The sequence below is a fragment of the Rhinoderma darwinii genome, chromosome 1 (assembly GCF_050947455.1).
Source record: "Rhinoderma darwinii isolate aRhiDar2 chromosome 1, aRhiDar2.hap1, whole genome shotgun sequence".
Taxonomy (NCBI): Eukaryota; Metazoa; Chordata; class Amphibia; order Anura; family Rhinodermatidae; genus Rhinoderma; species Rhinoderma darwinii.
In genome coordinates this window covers 36,969,835-36,991,020 of record NC_134687.1, presented here as the reverse complement: position 1 = coordinate 36,991,020, position 21,186 = coordinate 36,969,835, and the positions used below count along the sequence as shown (strand labels likewise).

The window sequence follows — 21,186 nt, the reverse complement described above, 5'->3', positions numbered from 1 at the left end:
GACCGAAACAAATTGGGATTAATAAAAGGGTTTTTGTTCTCAAAATTGGTGGATGGATCCCTGTATTAATTTTTATGACATATCTTGTCCTTATACTATAAAAATATTTGGTGGGTGGAAAATTCCTTCACTGCCAAGGACTTATATAAGAGAATCTTAGCTTTCAAATCACATCAGAATCATAGCTCTAGGTGTAATTTTCGGGGCGCAGCACACGTTTGACGTCAGGGAGCAGCATGAAAAGTTTTACTTCCCGGTTCTGTGTCTCCCTAAGGGAGGGGTGGAAAGGAGGAAGCTCCAAGTGAGAGCAGAAAGAAAGATCACAGCCTGCTACTATCATCTCTCCCCTGTTGAGCCTCTAGTGACCCATGGGGTGGGGATACAGGGTATCATGATATTACCCCTTTTACCAATGAGAGAGGATATGTGTTCTCTGAGATGTGCCGAGATATGTGCGTCTAGATATCAGCATAAGTGGCATGTATGAAGCCTACACATTCTGAACTTTTATTTGTAGGTGTTGTGTGTCTCAGACTTTTTGCCACAAACACGATTTTTATTCATTCTGCTCCAGAATAACAACCAAAGAAAAGCAGTTACAACATAGAGACTGACCTTCATGTATAGAATGGACGAGACCTAGTAGATAGTTGCTGGTTTGCTGAAGTAATACATTATTATCTCCTTCATAAGTGCAGTTGGGATCATTGTCGTTGCGGATGTCACCTAAACGATTCACTTGAAATAGAAAAATAAGTGGTGTTCATGGTTACCTGACTTAAATTTGCAAAATAAACTGCACATATATCAAACATACATCAAATGAGGAATGTATAACCAATGACATATACATGAATAAAGGCTGCAGCTAAAAGCAAACTATCTAGAAAAGGGCAAAAGTACTGTACACAGAAAACAAAAATAGACCCTTCACTTTGCAACAAATCCTCATTTTTATTTCTCCAATGCTTCTACAATATTAAAAGGAGTCTTGATTAAGATTATCCAACAATTTTATACATAAAGCTCCTATGCAGACCTTTGGGTCTCCATGGTAACAGACTACAATCCTTGTGTAGTCTAATCCTGCGGTCATGTGTTACTCCACTCCATCTGTTCCTTCTTCCACTCTCTCTGTAGGAGGCAGAAGGGGAGAGTAACGCATGACTGCCTGATCCTACAATATACAGGATTTGTCTGCAGTCTGTAACCAGGGAGACATATATGATTGCATAGGAGCTGTATGCACAAAACAGTAGAATATTTTTTGATCAATATTTATTTGGCAAGTTGTATTGTTTTTTTATTTATTTGAGATGCATTCAAGCAATATAAAAAAAAAACATTGGTTGCAAATGTGCATATAAAACAGTGACTTGCCAGAAGAGGTTATTAGCATGTCACCCGTTCCCTAACTGAAGGTACCAACATACTCAAAGTCTGTAATGTACAGTAAAATTCCTTTACAGAGGACCAGTCAGCTCTCCAGACATGTCTGTTTTGGTAAATAATTTTATTTACAATAAAATATACATTTTGGGGTATCTTTTCTTAGAACTCCGTGTTGCGTCGTTCCTCTGTTATTCCTCCTGGAAATGTATCGATAAATTGACAACTGCATGTTACCATTACCCTTGTTAATGAGGTGTATCCCCACACAGTCTGACACTGCACAATGAATGCTGACAGAGTCTCATAATAATTCATTTCTGCTTTGTTTTCTGCCTCTAATCTTGTGAGATTCCAGATGATCTTTCAATTCTCCATCAGATTTTCTGGATTACTGGATGAATTTTACTATATACAGTGGATATAAAAAGTCTACACTCTCCTGTTAAAATGGCAGGTTGTTGTCATATCAAAAAATCAGTACACGATGAATAATTTCAGAACTTTTTCCTCCTTTAATGTGACCCATAATCTGTACAGATCCATTGAAAAACAAACTGAAATCATTTAGAGGGGGAAAATAAAAATAACAAAACTACAATAATGTGGTTGCATAAGTGAGAACACCCTCTTATAATTGGGGATGTAGTTGTGTTCAGAATTAGCCAATCACATTTAGGGTATGGCCAAACGCAGCGGCTCTGACACGGTCGCAACGTGGCCAACAACCGCGCTGGCACTATGTGGTAGCGGCTGACAAATACCTCGTTAAGAGGTATTCCGGTTACAAGTGCACTGCCGCTCCATTCATTCCCTATCGGAGATAGCCGAGTGCAGTGTTCGGGTTTTTTCCGGCGCTGCCATTGAGAATGAATAGGAGGTAAGTTGTTGTAATTTGCAAAATCGTGTGGCCATAAAGGGTGTATTAATTCATGGCCGCACAATTTTGAAGATAAAGGGACTGTTTACCCGCGTTAACATGCGGCCACTAGCAGGCTGTGTGACAGCCGCACTGAACATGGTGCCGGCGCAGTTGTTAGCCGCGTTGTGACCGTGTCAGGGCCGCTCCGTGTGGCCCTACCCTTAAACTCATATTAAATAGTAGTCAGTACACAGCTGCCTTTATTTAAAGTGATTCTGAGTAACCCCATATAATGTTCGGGTGTTCTATTAGGATTTTCCTGACATTTGCTTTGTTGCATGTGACCGCAAAAGCCATGGTCCGTAAAGAGCTTACAACACATCAAAGAGATCTGATTGTTGAAAGGCATCAGTCAGGAGAAGGGTACCAAAGAATTTCCAAAGCATTAGATATACCATGGAATACAGACATCAAGAAGTGGATTACATTTCACACAACAGTGACATTACAAAGATCTGGACATCCCTCAAAACTTGATGAAAAGACAAGACGAAAATTGGTCCGGGAGGCTACCAAGAGGCCTACAGCAACATTAAAGGAGCTACAGGACTTTCTGGCAGGTACTGGTTGTTTAGTGCATGTGACAACAACCTCCCGTATTCTTCATATGTCTGGGCTGCGGGGTAGGTTGGCAAGACGGAAGCTTTTTCTAACAAAGAAAAACATCCAAGCCCAGCTATGTTTTGCAAAGACCTAAATCAAGTCTGCCAAAAGAATGTGGGAGAACGTGTTATGGTCTGATGAGCTGAAGGTTGAACTTTTTGGCCATAATTCCAAAAGGTATGTTTGTAGCAAAGCCAACACATAAACAACAACATCACCAAAAGAACACCATACCCACAGTGAAGCGTGGTGGAGGCAGCAGTATGGAGCACGGTGGAGGCAGCAGTATGGAGCACGGTGGAGGCAGCAGTATGGAGCACGGTGGAGGCAGCAGTATGGAGCACGGTGGAGGCAGCATTATGGAGCATGGAGGAGGCAGCATTATGGAGCATGGCGGAGGCAGCATTATGGAGCATGGTGGAGGCAGAATTATGGAGCATGGTGGAGGCAGCATTATGGAGCACGGTGGAGGCAGCATTATGGAGCACGGAGGAGGCAGCATTATGGAGCATGGCGGAGGCAGCATTATGGAGCATGGTGGAGGCAGAATTATGGAGCATGGTGGAGGCAGCATTATGCTTTGGGGCTGTTTTTCTGCAGCTGGGACTGGGGCTTTAGTCAAAGTGGAGGAAATTATGAACAGTTCCAAATATCAGCCAATATTGGCACAAAGCCTGCAGGCCTCTGCTAAAAAGCTGAAGATGAATAACACCTTTCAGCACGACAACGACCCAAAGCAGAACCTACAAATCAACAAAAGAATGGCTTCACCAGAAGATCAAAGTTTTGGAATGGCCCAGGCAGAGCCAAGACCTGAATCCCATTGAAAAATCTGTGTGGTGACCTGAAGAGGGCTGTACACAGGAGATGCCCTCGCAATCTGACAGATTTGGAGCGTTTTTGCAAGGAAGAGTGGGCAACAATTGCCAAGTCAAGATGTGCCATGCTGATAGACTTCTACCCAAAAAGACTGAATGCTGTCAAAGTCAAAGGGTAATTCAACAAAGTATTAGTTTAAGGTTGTGCATATTTATGCAACCACATTATTTTTATTCTTTATTTTTATTTTCCCACCCTAAAAGATTTCAGTTTGTTCTTCAAAGTTCTGAAATTATTCATCTTGGACTGATTTTGTAACATGACAAAAACCTGGCATTTTAACAGGGGTGTGTAGACGTTTTATATCCACTGTACGTATTTGCTGTTACAATCCAGTCCCCGATTTGAGATATTGGGGACCACTGCCTGTGGCCAGTATTCAAACACACCATGTTCACAGAGAGAAAACCAAATGGCTACTTAAAGTGGCATTCCCATTTTAACATGTTACGGCATATAGCTAGGATATGTATAACATTCTGATTATAGAGGGCTCGGGTCCGGGACCCCTGATCATGAAAACAAAGGGACAGAGGTTTTTTCAGCATTTTTACTGCAAAGCAGCGCTTCCAGACATGATTAAGGCATATCCTAACAGTGGGGAAAACCCCTTAACAAATACATTGTAAAAGTAATTTTAGCATAAAAGGTGTATTCCTTCCCAGAATCAAAAATCGTCAACTATCAACACAATAGGTGATCATTTTCTGATCGCTGGGGGCCCCACCACTGAGATCCCCACCAATTGCAAGAACGAGGGTCCCAAACACCCAGATCCTCCTTGAATGGAGAGCAAGCACCCGCCTCTCCATTCAAGTTCTATAAGAATAACGGAAACAGCTGAGCTCTGTACTCGGCTGTTTCGTCCTTCCCCCAGACTTTGATTGGAGAGGCGATGTACTCATCACTACGGTTGAGAAGTGAGAAGGAACAGGGGTTTGGAACTCCCGTTCTGACTGTGGGGCTCCCACGATCAGAAAATTAGCGGCAAGGTGATAATTTTTGATTCTGGTAACAACCCCTTTAAGCTAGTCAAGGGTTAATTGCTAACTGTAAATAATCCTGTTAACGTAATTACGTAATATCCTATACAGTTATTGGTACAGATTTTCCATCAGGGTCCAGGAGCTTCAAGCTACACCTAAGATAAAAATGTATATTCAGCGTTTATAAGAGAATTAGGATCAAGACATGATGTGAAAATGGAGTTATTGTTTAAGAGCGATCTTATCTGCCCCTTCCCTGCAGCAATTGCGAATAATTGGATATGACTTGTTTTGGCAAATGCACATGTCTTATCAGTCTGCAATCTGCTTAACCTGCGTTACACAAACAGATGTATCCAGTAATCCCTAATTATATCTTGGAATTTTTCTGTACTATGATTAATAATCCGTGGGGCATAAAAATCACTCATCCTGAGATCTAATCATGTCCCCTCTCATGACAGTAATCCTCTTTCTGGTCACTTACTAGCTAGAAAGCCATGACCTCCACATGCTTCCCGGCATTCCTGAGCCCCATGCTGCGCAGTCCATGAGGCCAGTGGCTTACCCGCACAGGACAGGGCATGGATTTCTTTGCCAAGTTCAGCCTGAAGAATAAAAAAAAAAAAGAGTAAGGTTAAGGAATACTCCCTATAGTGGATGCACACAAGAAAAGTGATCCTCAGAGAAACACTAGTGACCGCCAGTATGCAATTACCGTGTAGGGTGCGCGCCTTATTGCCCAAGATGGCGCACATCAATTGAGGAGTATGGTGCAGTTACTGAACTACACCCACACTGTACCTTAATATGGAGGCATGCAGCATTTTTTTTCTGTCAATGGAAAGCCGAAATTTTTTTGCGTCTTGTATTGGGCCCAGGGTGTAGGTTTAAGGGGTGGCAGTCGCACCAGGGCCTTGGTGCCTAAGAGGGTCCAATAGCATCTTGTCCACATGAGAAGACTCCAGCATTATAAAGTCTTATATGGTAGGTAGGGGCCCTGTGACAAATTTTTCATTCGGGCTCAGGAGCTTCAAGTTATGCCTCTGCCTATAGCCAGTTTCAGATCGCCGTAATGCGGCCTGCGTTTCTACTGAATCAAACTTACATCGCCATAAAACCGTATGGAGATATACATTTAGTTCAGTAGAACCATGGGTGGGCCGGGAATTACATCCACAATACGTAGTGCTAAAACGTGGCCATCACAAACCAGCCTCTTGATGTAAAAGAAAATAATGTTTTTATTCACTGACAGCCAACAGAGCTCTGGAAAATGGTGCAGCCCAAAATATAATACAATGCTAGATTAACATAATACCAGAAGATCCCTTAATTAATTCATAAACCGTGTTATATGTTTGCGCAGATTCTGTCCATCTACAATTATACCGTATTTAGAAAAAGTTCAGAAACCATTTAATGCAACAACATGCAAAAAAAAATGGGATTTCTGGAAATACTTTTATATCACACAGATACAAAAGTTTCCATATATAAAGAACAATAGGTCTCATTCAGGAAGACTAGGCCTTGTTGCCCATAGCAACCAATGAGAGCTCAGCTTTCATTTCTTCAACTGCTCAGGCAGCATGGAAGCTGCACTGTGATTGGTTGCTATGGGCTCACTATTTTCTATGTATGGAGATTTTTTATTCACCCCGTATAACATATTTGTATAGGTCAGGTAGTGATCTATTCCCACAGCGCTTGTTTTGTACGTCGTGAAATGCTTCCAGTTTATACATCGGGGGTATCCATACAGTATAGTTGACTGGATATATGCCAAATGGTGTCCTTTTAAGATATGATGTTTTGAGGCATCCCTTTTTGTTTTTTTAAACTGTATTGAAAATAACAGTTAACTATGCGTAATGCGAGGAGGTCCCGAAATAAAAAGTACACTGCACAATATATATATATATATATATATATATATATATATATATATATATATATTTTTACAATGGGCATACAGTGGCATATACTGGGGCTCTTTGTTTAGCGCATATGTTGGACTTTCACGCTCTATACGCCGAGCGTACTGTATAAACATGGTGTAAACTGAGCATAAAGTCAAATAAAATTTAGGTAAATAGTTTTCTCTTTATCAAAGTCTATTATTTAGTTTTACTATTTATATTTCTGGATGTTTTATTTTTAACTTGGAAACTATAAAAATCGAAGTAAAAAATAGCACAGAGTAAAACAAAATGACGGAGGTAATTTGCTTAAAAAAAGAATTTCCTACTGACAGAAATAAAGCAGTCAGCTAAACATATGCTTTTTGGCATATTAGTAGAATGATTTTGTCAGGGAAGCGGTTCATGAACTTGAGACAGCTCGGCCTGTGCTGCTGTGAGGACACTGGAAACAACAATTGGGCCTATACAGAATATCATATATGATTTGGATGGAATAAGGACGCGGTGGCTGCGGCACTGCCTGGGATTTGTTTAACGTCCTCGCCTCTCCGCACTCTGGCGTTGCCTGTCCCTGTCAGCCGCGGCTGCAATGTGTCAGTGGGGGTTAGCAGGAATGTCAGCCGGTGCTAGCGCAGAGCGAACAGCTGTCCATCTAGTAAGAGCGCTTTATTGGAATTCGGTTCACGCTGGCCTCAGGGTCAGTTATTTTATTTTAATATTTATTTTCATGCTTAACATGGTTGTGGATTCCTTTAGATACTTGAATCTATTTACCGCTGTGACCCTATCTCTCACTACATTTCTGGATTACCCCCTTTGTACTATATTCTCGGCTCTGCTACATCATTGCTGTACCCTGGAGTGTCTGACTACCCATTTTCCTTTTGCTCCTGTGCCTTCTGCTCTGTTCCAATAAACTTCCGGTACGTGAGTAAACTATCTGTTGTTGCCCATAGCAACGGCAGTTCAATAAACCCCTTTAGATCAGATTCCCCTCTACTGGGGTAAATCCAGAGAATCAAACACCGGACAAGTTTGGCCCCGAAGTCCTGGAGTCAGCTTAGTACCTTAAAGATGTTATCCAATCATAACAAATGGATGGCCTATCCATCAACATCCGATCGGTGGAGGTGCGACTCCCGGCACCCCGACCAATCAGCTGTTTTGAAGGGGTCGTGGCCTTCATACGAACGCTGCTTCCTTCATTACAGTCACTGCTCGTTGTGAATCGCCAACGCACTTGTATCCGCGATTCACAGTATGACATCTTCCTCCCATTCACTTCAATGGGAGAAGGCTGTAATACTGTGAACCGCCACTAAAAGTGTGTCAGCGATTCACAGTACGAGCAGACAGGGAATGAAGAGGAAGCAGCGTTCGTATGAAGGCCACGACCCCTTCAAAAGAGCTGATCAGCGGCGGTGCCGGTAAGGAAGATACTCTACATATTGGCAATAAAATATAAAGTTGGGTGTTTCAAAACCCATTATCTACTACAACGTGTATTATTTATATATGCTCTTTTATAGGGTGTGAGAATAAGACAAATACCCACAAAAAAAACACAATGCAATAAATAATTTCACAATAAATCTCACTGTAAGAACAGAGAATATTCCAGACACCTCCCAGGGAGATCAAACTTGGGCACAAAAAATGTATTCTGGCTTGGTCGCCTATATTGTACTGAAGACTATATAGTAAATAAATAAGAAGTACAGTTAAGTATGTGATTAAATCCAAGAGCACGCTCGGGTATATCGATGATTACCAGAATGTCAGATTGTAACCGTATATGGTAACTGCGGAGAATGTACTGAAAAGTGCTTATTAAAAACACAAGTCCCAATTACAAGATTGCAGAATGCCTCCATCTAGTATTCGTGTATATCCATATACAGAAGCTGCCGAAATAAGATCCAAACTGCTCTACGTAGCCGTGTACTATCACCATGTTCCTATGCACCCAATTTGTGTTTTTATACTGTTACATTGAAATACATAATATTTTAAGAATTCCATTCACATATTGCAAAAAGAAAAAAGACAAAACACGTTCAATGGTAATTTAGCATTTTCATGTATTGACTTCAATGAGGAAAAACAGAGAAAAAGAAATCACCACCACCAGAGGGCACATCGCAGAAGTGTACAGTAGTTGAATACAAGGGCGGATGGAGATGAAGGAAGCACATGCACATGACAGTGTGCGCCCGCCGAGTCCCGTCAGTGATCCGTGGAAAGATAGGACATGTCCTATCTATCCACAGATCCGAGAATCGGGTCAGTTTTCACGGTCCCGATTCACGCGCTAAAGTGAATGGGTCCATGAAGACTATCGGATGCCACTTGGATGCCATTAAAAAACGGCCCGAGTGGCACATCAGTCGTGTGCAACTGGCATTACTGTGACTAATAGGGAAGTGGGGGCCTGTTCTGACTACTGGGGAAATAGAGGGGAGTACACAGGACACAGTTTTTACTACTACAGGGGAGAAGTGGTGATGGACACTGCCAAGGGGAGCTCTGTTCTGACTGCTGGGGGGCAAAACTTCAATTGACGTGCTGATCCAGCACAGCAGCGTGTCGTTATATCCTAGACATGGCTAAGATCTGTCCAGGCCGGACTGAGACTTTCACCAAATCCCAAGAATGGGGATCCCCATTTCCAGTGCTTGTGTGGTCACTCTCCAGAAAAATCTATAGGAGAAATGGGTGAACAGGTGAAGGTGCTCATTCCACTGTTTCCGTATCTCTCTTACACTTTAATGGAAACTAACTGAACTTGTGCGACCATTTCTCCGCCAGGGCCATGGATCTGGTCGTTCTTGGGATTAGTGGAAGTCTCAGCCTCCCCCCCTCGGAATATGACAAAAAAAAGTATATGCGTGAAACCACTATAATTAAATCTGTGAACAGCATTAACAAACATCACAACTTTAATGACCAAAAGTCATTACTTATAAAATTTACAGTATTTACCTGTCTTGGGCTCCGATCTTTCATAAGAATCCCGATCTGAAGTTCAATTAAGTTAAAAAAGAAGCTCTTGGAGAAGTAGTCTAAAGCATAGGCTGCGGCCAGATAAGGGATCAGTCTCCATTGCTGGAAAAAAAATAAAAAAATGTTAAAAGGAACAAACCAGAGTACGACATCTAGTCAGTAGAAGGTGTTAGGATGACAATCGATAAGACCGACACCTTCTCCAGGTCTTAATACAAGTTCTTCATGAAAATCTGTTCTATTGATAAAATGACTGCTGTCAGAGTGAAGCCAAAGTCAAAGAAAAACTGAATGACCGAACAGACTGGGGCTATTTTACAAAAAGTTTTTTCTTTTTATAATAACCTGTCCAATGATGTAAAACGCAACCATAAAGGGAAACTCAGCCTCCAAAAAATGATCTTTATTCTAGAAGTGGACTCGAAATGGAGCAATGAGGGTGCCAAAGGGGCCGACAGATGAAGGTAAACAATAGCCTGCCTTCAGCAGCATGCAGGTTGCGGGGCCCAGTGATGACCTCCTTTATGAGACCATCATTGGAGTGGATTACATTTTACTTCACTCATAGCTCTGATTGATAAGCCACTCAATTCTCTAAACTCCTCACATTAAAGGCTGGTTTACACGGGCAGATTTCTACCATTAAGGAGCGCCGATCAATGATATAACAAACCGCTCGCCGCTCTGTAATAGGGCCTTTTACACGGGCCGATGCTACACTGTATGGGGACGAACAATCGTTAATACGATCGTTCGGTCCCTATCAATTTGCAGAATTGTCAGCAGCTCATCCCGTTTAGGATATGTTCACACGCAGAGTCAAAAACGTCTCAAAATACGGAGCTGGTTTCTAGAGAAAACAGCTCCTGATTTTCAGACGTTTTGGCTATGTTCACACGGAGTATTTTGCAGGAGGAATATCTGCCTCAAATTTCCGTTTGGAAGTTTGAGGCAGATTTTCCTCTCCCTGCACGCCGATTTTCGCTGAGTTTTTCGCGGCGTTTTTCGCCCGCGGCCATTGAGCACCGCGGGCATAAAACACTGCGAAATACACTTTCTCTGCCTCCCACTGAAGTCAATGGGAGGTCAGAGGCGGAAGCGCCCGAAGATAAGGCATGTCGCTTCTTTTTCCCGCGAGGCAGTTTTACTGCTCGCGGGAAAAAGACGCCGACGCCTCCCATTGAAATCAATGGGAGGCATTTTCTGGCCGTTTTTGCGACGCGGTTTCCGCGTCAAAAAACTCTGCAAAATACTCCGTCTGAACATAGCCTTTTTGTGCCACTCGCGATTTTCGCTGCGTTTTTTACGGCCGTTTTTTGAGCTTTTTTCAATAGTCTATGGAAAACTGCTCCAAAAACGTCCCAAGAAGTGTCCTGCACTTCTTTTACGCGGCCGTTTTTTTACGCGTCAAAAAACGCAGCGAAAAACGCTCTGTCGGAACAGAACCCCGTTTTCCCATTGAAATCAATGGGCAGATGTTTGGAGGCGTTCGGCTTCAGATTTTTCGGCCGTTTTTCGGGCGTTTATGGCCCGAAAAACGGCCGAAAATAGGCCGTGTGAACATACTCTTACACAGGGAGATGTGCTGCCAACAGCGATGATTTTTTCAGCCTGCAGAAAATATGTAATCCGCCGACGAACGAGCGTTTGCTTCTCTATTGGCTGATTGCTGCTCTGTTTACCGGCCCAATAACTGAAAACGAGTGTTCAAAAGAATGCTCATTCGGCCGATTTGGTTCTTCTCTCCTCAACTGGATCCTGCTAAAGATTCAGACAATATAGGATATTTTCTTAAGGTGGCTTGGCATATTACCCCCTTCCCGACATCCGCCGTTCATATACGGCAAAGGTTGGGTGGGGGAGTATGGAGCGGGGTCCTGGGCTGTGCCCGCTCCAAAGAACGAGCATGTCGGTTGTATGTAACAGCCAACTATTCGGTGTATTGAGCGGAATCCATGGCATCGAAGAAGCTAGGAACAGGGGGGGTGGCCCCCTCTGACGTTCCATCGCTAACCCCACCGTGACGCTAAATGTCAGGTGCCGATGGTTGGCATGGCAGCCTGGGGGCCTAATGAAAAGTAAAAAACAAAAAAAACCTCTTCTCATTTTCCCCCAAACACAATGTAAAAAAAGAAAATTAATATTACTGGCATCGCCACGTCAGTAAAATATTTTTTTTTTTTTAAATCGCACGGTGTACGCCGTAAAAAAAAATGTAAATGCCAGAATCGCCGGTTTTTGGTCACTTTATCTCCCACGAAAAATGGAATAAAAAGTGATCAAAAAGTCCCATGTAGAACAAAATGGTACCAAGAGAAACTACAGCTCGCCCGCTAAAAATAAGCCCTCATACCGCTCAATCAACCGGAAAAATAAAAATGTTATGGCTCTCAGAATATGGCGACACAAAACAAATTACATTTTTAACAATAATTTTTTTCCTTGTAAAAGTAGTAAAGCATTTTAAAGAAAACTATTTAAATTTGATATTGCCGTAATGGTATTGACCCGCAGAATAAAGTTAACATGTCGTTTTTACTGAATGGTGAATGGCGTAAAAATGAAACTTCCAAAAAATGGAGGAATAACCGTTTCTTTCCCATTCCACCCTACAGAAAATTTTGACAGGGCCAACCTAGGTGGAGGTCTCCTTGGGGTCAACAACAAACGCACTACATCTCCATATTATGTAGGGTCTGTATCAGAGCTGCCTGGCTTTATTGGCAGGGCACTTGTGCAATCAAGAATTATTTCTAGTCTAATCCCGTCTGTCAGGAAATTTATATTTTTGCTCCACCTTGCAGTAAAATTGGCCAATTTGAAGTGCTGCATAAACATGATGTGTGTTTTTCCACCATTAGTATCATTTTTCCTCTTATGTAAATGTCATCCTCATTATTCCAAGAAATAAAATTCAAATTTTTTAACAAGAGAAATTTGAGGATTCTTAATGGTAAAAATGCCTTAGTGAGTGATGTGGAATGAGGAATATCTCCACCCAAATAGAAAAGGATATACGTATATAAAACGCACAGGCGCTGGGTTACACCGGGTAAAATAAAAAAACATTGGGTCGCAACCTGGTCAATAAGTAACGAAAGTGTTCAGTTCTATTGTAAACTTCGCTATTACTTTGTGTTGCCCTGTAACATGGATATTCTATACTACCGTAAAGAGAAGCAGTGGTCCATTTATAAGCACAGGTTTACTGGGATTTACTCCACGACCTCCTAGAATTGGATTAGTCTCTTAATTATTGGCGATATACTCCTTTATCCGAACTATCAAGTGGTAGAAATAGAATTTCAGGTTCAAAAAGGTGTAAGGAGGAGAGGACGCCCACAGGAAAAATCATGGAGCCCATGGTTTTTCAGCAGATGTGCACCGGCCATGCGGTAGGGAGATGCCCATGAAGACGTCAACTCTATGAGCCCCGTACGAGCCCTCGTGGTTTACTTTATTGTACACATATCCTTGGCACAGGCACGATGGTCTAAATGGCAACGTTTCTTTTAACGTCATGGTCACCATCTGAGCTGTAAGGATTGTCGTTATTCTACACATATACTTGGCACAGGCAATAGAATCTAAATCTCATGTTTCTCTTTAGTCCATCCGGAATTAATGGTGAATGTTGCTCAGGATACAAAACTGCAAAACAGTAATTCTACCTCAAATTTACCATCATCTTTTACTTACCCCAATGATCCAATCACTATCATGGGGTTGACTGCATGTAGAAATATCATGGGTGGGACTGTCTGTAGAAATATCATGGGTGGGACTGTCTGTAGAAATATCATGGGTGGGACTGTGTGTAGAAATATCATGGGTGGGACTGTGTGTAGAAATATCATGGATGGGACTGCGTGTAGAATCATTATCATGGGTGGGACTGGGTGTAGAAATATCATGGGTGGGACTGTCTGTAGAAATATCATGGGTGGGACTGTCTGTAGAAATATCATGGGTGGGACTGTGTGTAGAAATATCATGGGTGGGACTGGGTGTAGAAATATCATGGGTGGGACTGCGTGTAGAAATATCATGGGTGGGACTGGGTGTAGAAATATCATGGGTGGGACTGCGTGTACGATCATTATCATGAATGGGACTGTGTGTACAATCATTATCATGGGTGGGACTGCGTGTACAATCATTATCATGGGTGGGACTGCGTGTACAATCATTATCATGGGTGGGACTGTGTGTAGAATCATTATCATGGGTGGGACTGTGTGTACAATCATTATCATGGGTGGGACTGCGTGTACAATCATTATCATGGGTGGGACTGCGTGTAGAATCATTATCATGGGTGGGACTGTGTGTAGGATCACTAGCATGGGTGGGACTGTGTGTAGAATCATTATCATGGGTGGGACTGCGTGTAGAATCATTATCATGGGTGGGACTGCGTGTACAATCATTATCATGGGTGGGACTGTGTGTAGGATCACTAGCATGGGTGGGACTGTGTGTAGGATCATTATCATGGGTGGGACAGCGTGTAGGATCATTATCATGGGTGGGACTGTGTGTAGGATCATTATCATGGGTGGGACTGCGTGTAGGATCATTATCATGGGTGGGACTGTGTGTAGAATCATTATCATGGGTGGGACTGCGTGTAGGATCACTAGCATGGGTGGGACAGCGTGTAGGATCATTATCATGGGTGGGACTGTGTGTAGGATCATTATCATGGGTGGGACTGTGTGTAGGATCATTATCATGGGTGGGACTGTATGTAGGATCATTATCATGGGTGGGACGGTGTGTAGAATCATTATCATGGGTGGGACTGTGTGTAGGATCATTATCATGGGTGGGACAGCGTGTAGAATCATTATCATGGGTGGGACTGTGTGTAGGATCATTATCATGGGTGGGACTGTGTGTAGGATCATTATCATGGGTGGGACAGCGTGTAGAATCATTATCATGGGTGGGACTGCGTGTAGAATCATTATCATGGGTGGGACTGCATGTACAATCATTATCCTGGGTGGGACTGCGTGTAGGATCATTATCATGGGTGGGACTGTGTGTAGGATCATTATCATGGGTGGGACAGCGTGTAGGATCATTATCATGGGTGGGACTGTGTGTAGGATCATTATCATGGGTGGGACTGTGTGTAGAATCACTAGCATGGGTGGGACTGTGTGTAGGATCATTATCATGGGTGGGACTGCGTGTAGAATCATTATCATGTGTGGGACTGCGTGTAGAATCATTATCATGGGTGGGACTGCGTGTAGAATCATTATCATGGGTGGGACTGCGTGTACAATCATTATCATGGGTGGGACAGCGTGTAGGATCATTATCATGGGTGGGACTGCGTGTAGAATCATTATCATGGGTGGGACTGCGTGTACAATCATTATCATGGGTGGGACAGCGTGTAGGATCATTATCATGGGTGGGACTGTGTGTAGGATCATTATCATGGGTGGGACTGTGTGTAGAATCATTATCATGGGTGGGACTGTGTGTAGGATCACTAGCATGGGTGGGACAGCGTGTAGGATCATTATCATGGGTGGGACTGTGTGCAGGATCACTAGCATGGGTGGGACTGTGTGTAGGATCATTATCATGGGTGGGACTGTGTGTAGGATCACTAGCATGGGTGGGACTGTGTGTAGGATCATTATCATGGGTGGGACTGTGTGTAGAATCATTATCATGGGTGGGACTGTGTGTAGGATCACTAGCATGGGTGGGACTGTGTATAGGATCATTATCATGGGTGGGACAGCGTGTAGGATCATTATCATGGGTGGGACTGTGTGTAGAATCATTATCATGGGTGGGACAGCGTGTAGAATCATTATCATGGGTGGGACTGTGTGTACAATCATTATCATGGGTGGGACTGCGTGTAGAATCATTATCATGGGTGGGACTGTGTGTAGGATCATTATCATGGGTGGGACTGTGTGTAGGATCATTATCATGGGTGGGACTGTGTGTAGGATCATTATCATGGGTGGGACAGCGTGTAGAATCATTATCATGGGTGGGACTGCGTGTACAATCATTATCATGGGTGGGACTGTGTGTACAATCATTATCATGGGTGGGACTGTGTGTAGAATCATTATCATGGGTGGGACTGTGTGTAGGATCATTATCATGGGTGGGACTGTGTGTAGGATCATTATCATGGGTGGGACTGTATGTAGGATCACTATCATGGGTGGGACAGCGTGTAGCATCATTATCATGGGTGGGACTGTGTGTAGAATCATTATCATGGGTGGGACTGTGTGTACAATCATTATCATGGGTGGGACTGCGTGTAGAATCCCTATCATTTGGTGGGACTGCGGGTATAATCACTATCATGGGTGGGACTGCGTGTAGAATCATTATCATGGGTGGGACTGCGTGTAGAAATATCATGGGTGGGACTGCATATAGAAATATCATGGGTGGGACTGTGTGTAGAATCATTATCATGGGTGTGACTGCATATAGAAATATCATGGGTGGGACTGCGTTTAGAATCATTATCCTGGGTGGGACTGGGTGTACAATCATTATCATGGGTGGAACTGCGTCTAAAATCATTATCATGGGTGGGACTGTGTGTAGGATCACTAGCATGGGTGGGACTGTGTGTAGGATCATTATCATGGGTGGGACAGCGTGTAGGATCATTATCATGGGTGGGACAGCGTGTAGGATCATTATCATGGGTGGGACAGTGTGTAGGATCATTATCATGGGTGGGACTGTGTGTAGGATCATTATCATGGGTGGGACTGTGTGTAGAATCATTATCATGGGTGGGACTGTGTGTAGGATCACTAGCATGGGTGGGACAGCGTGTAGGATCATTATCATGGGTGGGACTGTGTGTAGGATCATTATCATGGGTGGGACAGCGTGTAGGATCATTATCATGGGTGGGACAGCGTGTAGGATCATTATCATGGGTGGGACTGTGTGTAGGATCACTAGCATGGGTGGGACTGTGTGTAGGATCATTATCATGGGTGGGACAGCGTGTAGGATCATTATCATGGGTGGGACTGCGTGTACAATCATTATCATGGGTGGGACTGTGTGTAGGATCACTAGCATGGGTGGGACAGCGTGTAGGATCATTATCATGGGTGGGACTGTGTGTAGGATCATTATCATGGGTGGGACTGTGTGTAGGATCACTAGCATGGGTGGGACTGTGTGTAGGATCATTATCATGGGTGGGACTGTGTGTAGGATCATTATCATGGGTGGGACAGCGTGTAGGATCATTATCATGGGTGGGACTGCGTGTAGAAATATCATGGGTGGGACTGTGTGTAGAAATATCATGGGTGGGACTGTGTGTAGAAATATCATGGGTGGGACTGCGTGTAGAATCATTATCATGGGTGGGACTGCGTGTAGAATCATTATCATGGGTGGGACTGCGTGTAGGATCATTATCATGGGTGGGACTGCGTGTAGAAATATCATGGGTGGGACTGCGTGTAGAAATATCATGGGTGGGACTGGGTGTAGAAATATCATGGGTGGGACTGCGTGTAGAAATATCATGGGTGGGACTGGGTGTAGAAATATCATGGGTGGGACTGCGTGTACGATCATTATCATGAATGGGACTGTGTGTACAATCATTATCATGGGTGGGACTGCGTGTACAATCATTATCATGGGTGGGACTGCGTGTACAATCATTATCATGGGTGGGACTGTGTGTAGAATCATTATCATGGGTGGGACTGTGTGTAGAATCATTATCATGGGTGGGACTGCGTGTACAATCATTATCATGGGTGGGACTGCGTGTAGAATCATTATCATGGGTGGGACTGTGTGTAGGATCACTAGCATGGGTGGGACTGTGTGTAGAATCATTATCATGGGTGGGACTGCGTGTAGAATCATTATCATGGGTGGGACTGCGTGTACAATCATTATCATGGGTGGGACTGTGTGTAGGATCACTAGCATGGGTGGGACTGTGTGTAGGATCATTATCATGGGTGGGACAGCGTGTAGGATCATTATCATGGGTGGGACTGTGTGTAGGATCATTATCATGGGTGGGACTGCGTGTAGGATCATTATCATGGGTGGGACTGTGTGTAGAATCATTATCATGGGTGGGACTGCGTGTAGGATCACTAGCATGGGTGGGACAGCGTGTAGGATCATTATCATGGGTGGGACTGTGTGTAGGATCATTATCATGGGTGGGACTGTGTGTAGGATCATTATCATGGGTGGGACTGTGTGTAGGATCATTATCATGGGTGGGACTGTATGTAGGATCATTATCATGGGTGGGACGGTGTGTAGAATCATTATCATGGGTGGGACTGTGTGTAGGATCATTATCATGGGTGGGACAGCGTGTAGAATCATTATCATGGGTGGGACTGTGTGTAGAATCATTATCATGGGTGGGACTGCGTGTAGGATCACTAGCATGGGTGGGACAGCGTGTAGGATCATTATCATGGGTGGGACAGCGTGTAGAATCATTATCATGGGTGGGACTGCGTGTAGAATCATTATCATGGGTGGGACTGCATGTACAATCATTATCCTGGGTGGGACTGCGTGTAGGATCATTATCATGGGTGGGACTGTGTGTAGGATCATTATCATGGGTGGGACAGCGTGTAGGATCATTATCATGGGTGGGACTGTGTGTAGGATCATTATCATGGGTGGGACTGTGTGTAGAATCACTAGCATGGGTGGGACTGTGTGTAGGATCATTATCATGGGTGGGACTGCGTGTAGAATCATTATCATGTGTGGGACTGCGTGTAGAATCATTATCATGGGTGGGACTGCGTGTAGAATCATTATCATGGGTGGGACTGCGTGTACAATCATTATCATGGGTGGGACAGCGTGTAGGATCATTATCATGGGTGGGACTGCGTGTAGAATCATTATCATGGGTGGGACTGCGTGTACAATCATTATCATGGGTGGGACAGCGTGTAGGATCATTATCATGGGTGGGACTGTGTGTAGGATCATTATCATGGGTGGGACTGTGTGTAGAATCATTATCATGGGTGGGACTGTGTGTAGGATCACTAGCATGGGTGGGACAGCGTGTAGGATCATTATCATGGGTGGGACTGTGTGCAGGATCACTAGCATGGGTGGGACTGTGTGTAGGATCATTATCATGGGTGGGACTGTGTGTAGGATCACTAGCATGGGTGGGACTGTGTGTAGGATCATTATCATGGGTGGGACTGTGTGTAGAATCATTATCATGGGTGGGACTGTGTGTAGGATCACTAGCATGGGTGGGACTGTGTATAGGATCATTATCATGGGTGGGACAGCGTGTAGGATCATTATCATGGGTGGGACTGTGTGTAGAATCATTATCATGGGTGGGACAGCGTGTAGAATCATTATCATGGGTGGGACTGTGTGTACAATCATTATCATGGGTGGGACTGCGTGTAGAATCATTATCATGGGTGGGACTGTGTGTAGGATCATTATCATGGGTGGGACTGTGTGTAGGATCATTATCATGGGTGGGACTGTGTGTAGGATCATTATCATGGGTGGGACAGCGTGTAGAATCATTATCATGGGTGGGACTGCGTGTACAATCATTATCATGGGTGGGACTGTGTGTACAATCATTATCATGGGTGGGACTGTGTGTAGAATCATTATCATGGGTGGGACTGTGTGTAGGATCATTATCATGGGTGGGACTGTGTGTAGGATCATTATCATGGGTGGGACTGTATGTAGGATCACTATCATGGGTGGGACAGCGTGTAGCATCATTATCATGGGTGGGACTGTGTGTAGAATCATTATCATGGGTGGGACTGTGTGTACAATCATTATCATGGGTGGGACTGCGTGTAGAATCCCTATCATTTGGTGGGACTGCGGGTATAATCACTATCATGGGTGGGACTGCGTGTAGAATCATTATCATGGGTGGGACTGCGTGTAGAAATATCATGGGTGGGACTGCATATAGAAATATCATGGGTGGGACTGTGTGTAGAATCATTATCATGGGTGTGACTGCATATAGAAATATCATGGGTGGGACTGCGTTTAGAATCATTATCCTGGGTGGGACTGGGTGTACAATCATTATCATGGGTGGAACTGCGTCTAAAATCATTATCATGGGTGGGACTGTGTGTAGGATCACTAGCATGGGTGGGACTGTGTGTAGGATCATTATCATGGGTGGGACAGCGTGTAGGATCATTATCATGGGTGGGACAGCGTGTAGGATCATTATCATGGGTGGGACAGTGTGTAGGATCATTATCATGGGTGGGACTGTGTGTAGGATCATTATCATGGGTGGGACTGTGTGTAGAATCATTATCATGGGTGGGACTGTGTGTAGGATCACTAGCATGGGTGGGACAGCGTGTAGGATCATTATCATGGGTGGGACTGTGTGTAGGATCATTATCATGGGTGGGACAGCGTGTAGGATCATTATCATGGGTGGGACTGTGTGTAGGATCATTATCATGGGTGGGACAGCGTGTAGGATCATTATCATGGGTGGGACAGCGTGTAGGATCATTATCATGGGTGGGACTGTGTGTAGGATCACTAGCATGGGTGGGACTGTGTGTAGGATCATTATCATGGGTGGGACAGCGTGTAGGATCATTATCATGGGTGGGACTGCGTGTACAATCATTATCATGGGTGGGACTGTGTGTAGGATCACTAGCATGGGTGGGACAGCGTGTAGGATCATTATCATGGGTGGGACTGTGTGTAGGATCATTATCATGGGTGGGACTGTGTGTAGGATCACTAGCATGGGTGGGACTGTGTGTAGGATCATTATCATGGGTGGGACTGTGTGTAGGATCATTATCATGGGTGGGACAGCGTGTAGGATCATTATCATGGGTGGGACAGCGTGTAGAATCATTATCATGGGTGGGACTGCGTGTAGGATCATTATCATGGGTGGGACTGTGTGTAGGATCACTATCATGGGTGGGACTGCGTGTACAATCATTATCATGGGTGGGACTGCGTGTAGAATCATTATCATGGGTGGGACTGTGTGTAGGATCATTATCATGGGTGGGACAGCGTGTAGGATCATTATCATGGGTGGGACAGCGTGTAGGATCATTATCATGGGTGGGACAGCGTGTAGAATCATTATCATGGGTGGGACAGCGTGTAGGATCATTATCATGGGTGGGACAGCGTGCAGGATCATTATCATGGGTGGGACAGCGTGTAGAATCATTATCATGGGTGGGACTGTGTGTAGGATCATTATCATGGGTGGGACTGTGTGTAGGATCATTATCATGGGTGGGACAGCGTGTAGGATCATTATCATGGGTGGGACAGCGTGTAGGATCATTATCATGGGTGGGACTGTGTGTAGGATCATTATCATGGGTGGGACAGCGTGTAGAATCATTATCATGGGTGGGACTGTGTGTAGGATCATTATCATGGG

At 44.0% G+C, this 21,186-nt stretch overlaps 1 protein-coding gene across 3 annotated transcripts in view; it reads right to left on the bottom strand.

The window, feature by feature from the left end:
- The window catches only part of ACOX3 (acyl-CoA oxidase 3, pristanoyl), a 94,729-nt gene that overhangs the window by 28,360 nt on the left and 45,183 nt on the right, over positions 1–21,186 (bottom strand). For all 3 annotated transcript variants that reach the window (XM_075857522.1, XM_075857529.1, XM_075857537.1), the window contains exons 10-12: positions 9,687–9,809; positions 5,267–5,387; positions 616–738 (exon numbers count right to left, since the gene is read on the bottom strand). In XM_075857522.1, the coding sequence (XP_075713637.1) occupies positions 616–738; positions 5,267–5,387; positions 9,687–9,809 (367 nt within the window). The remainder of the gene's footprint in view (positions 1–615; positions 739–5,266; positions 5,388–9,686; positions 9,810–21,186) is intronic.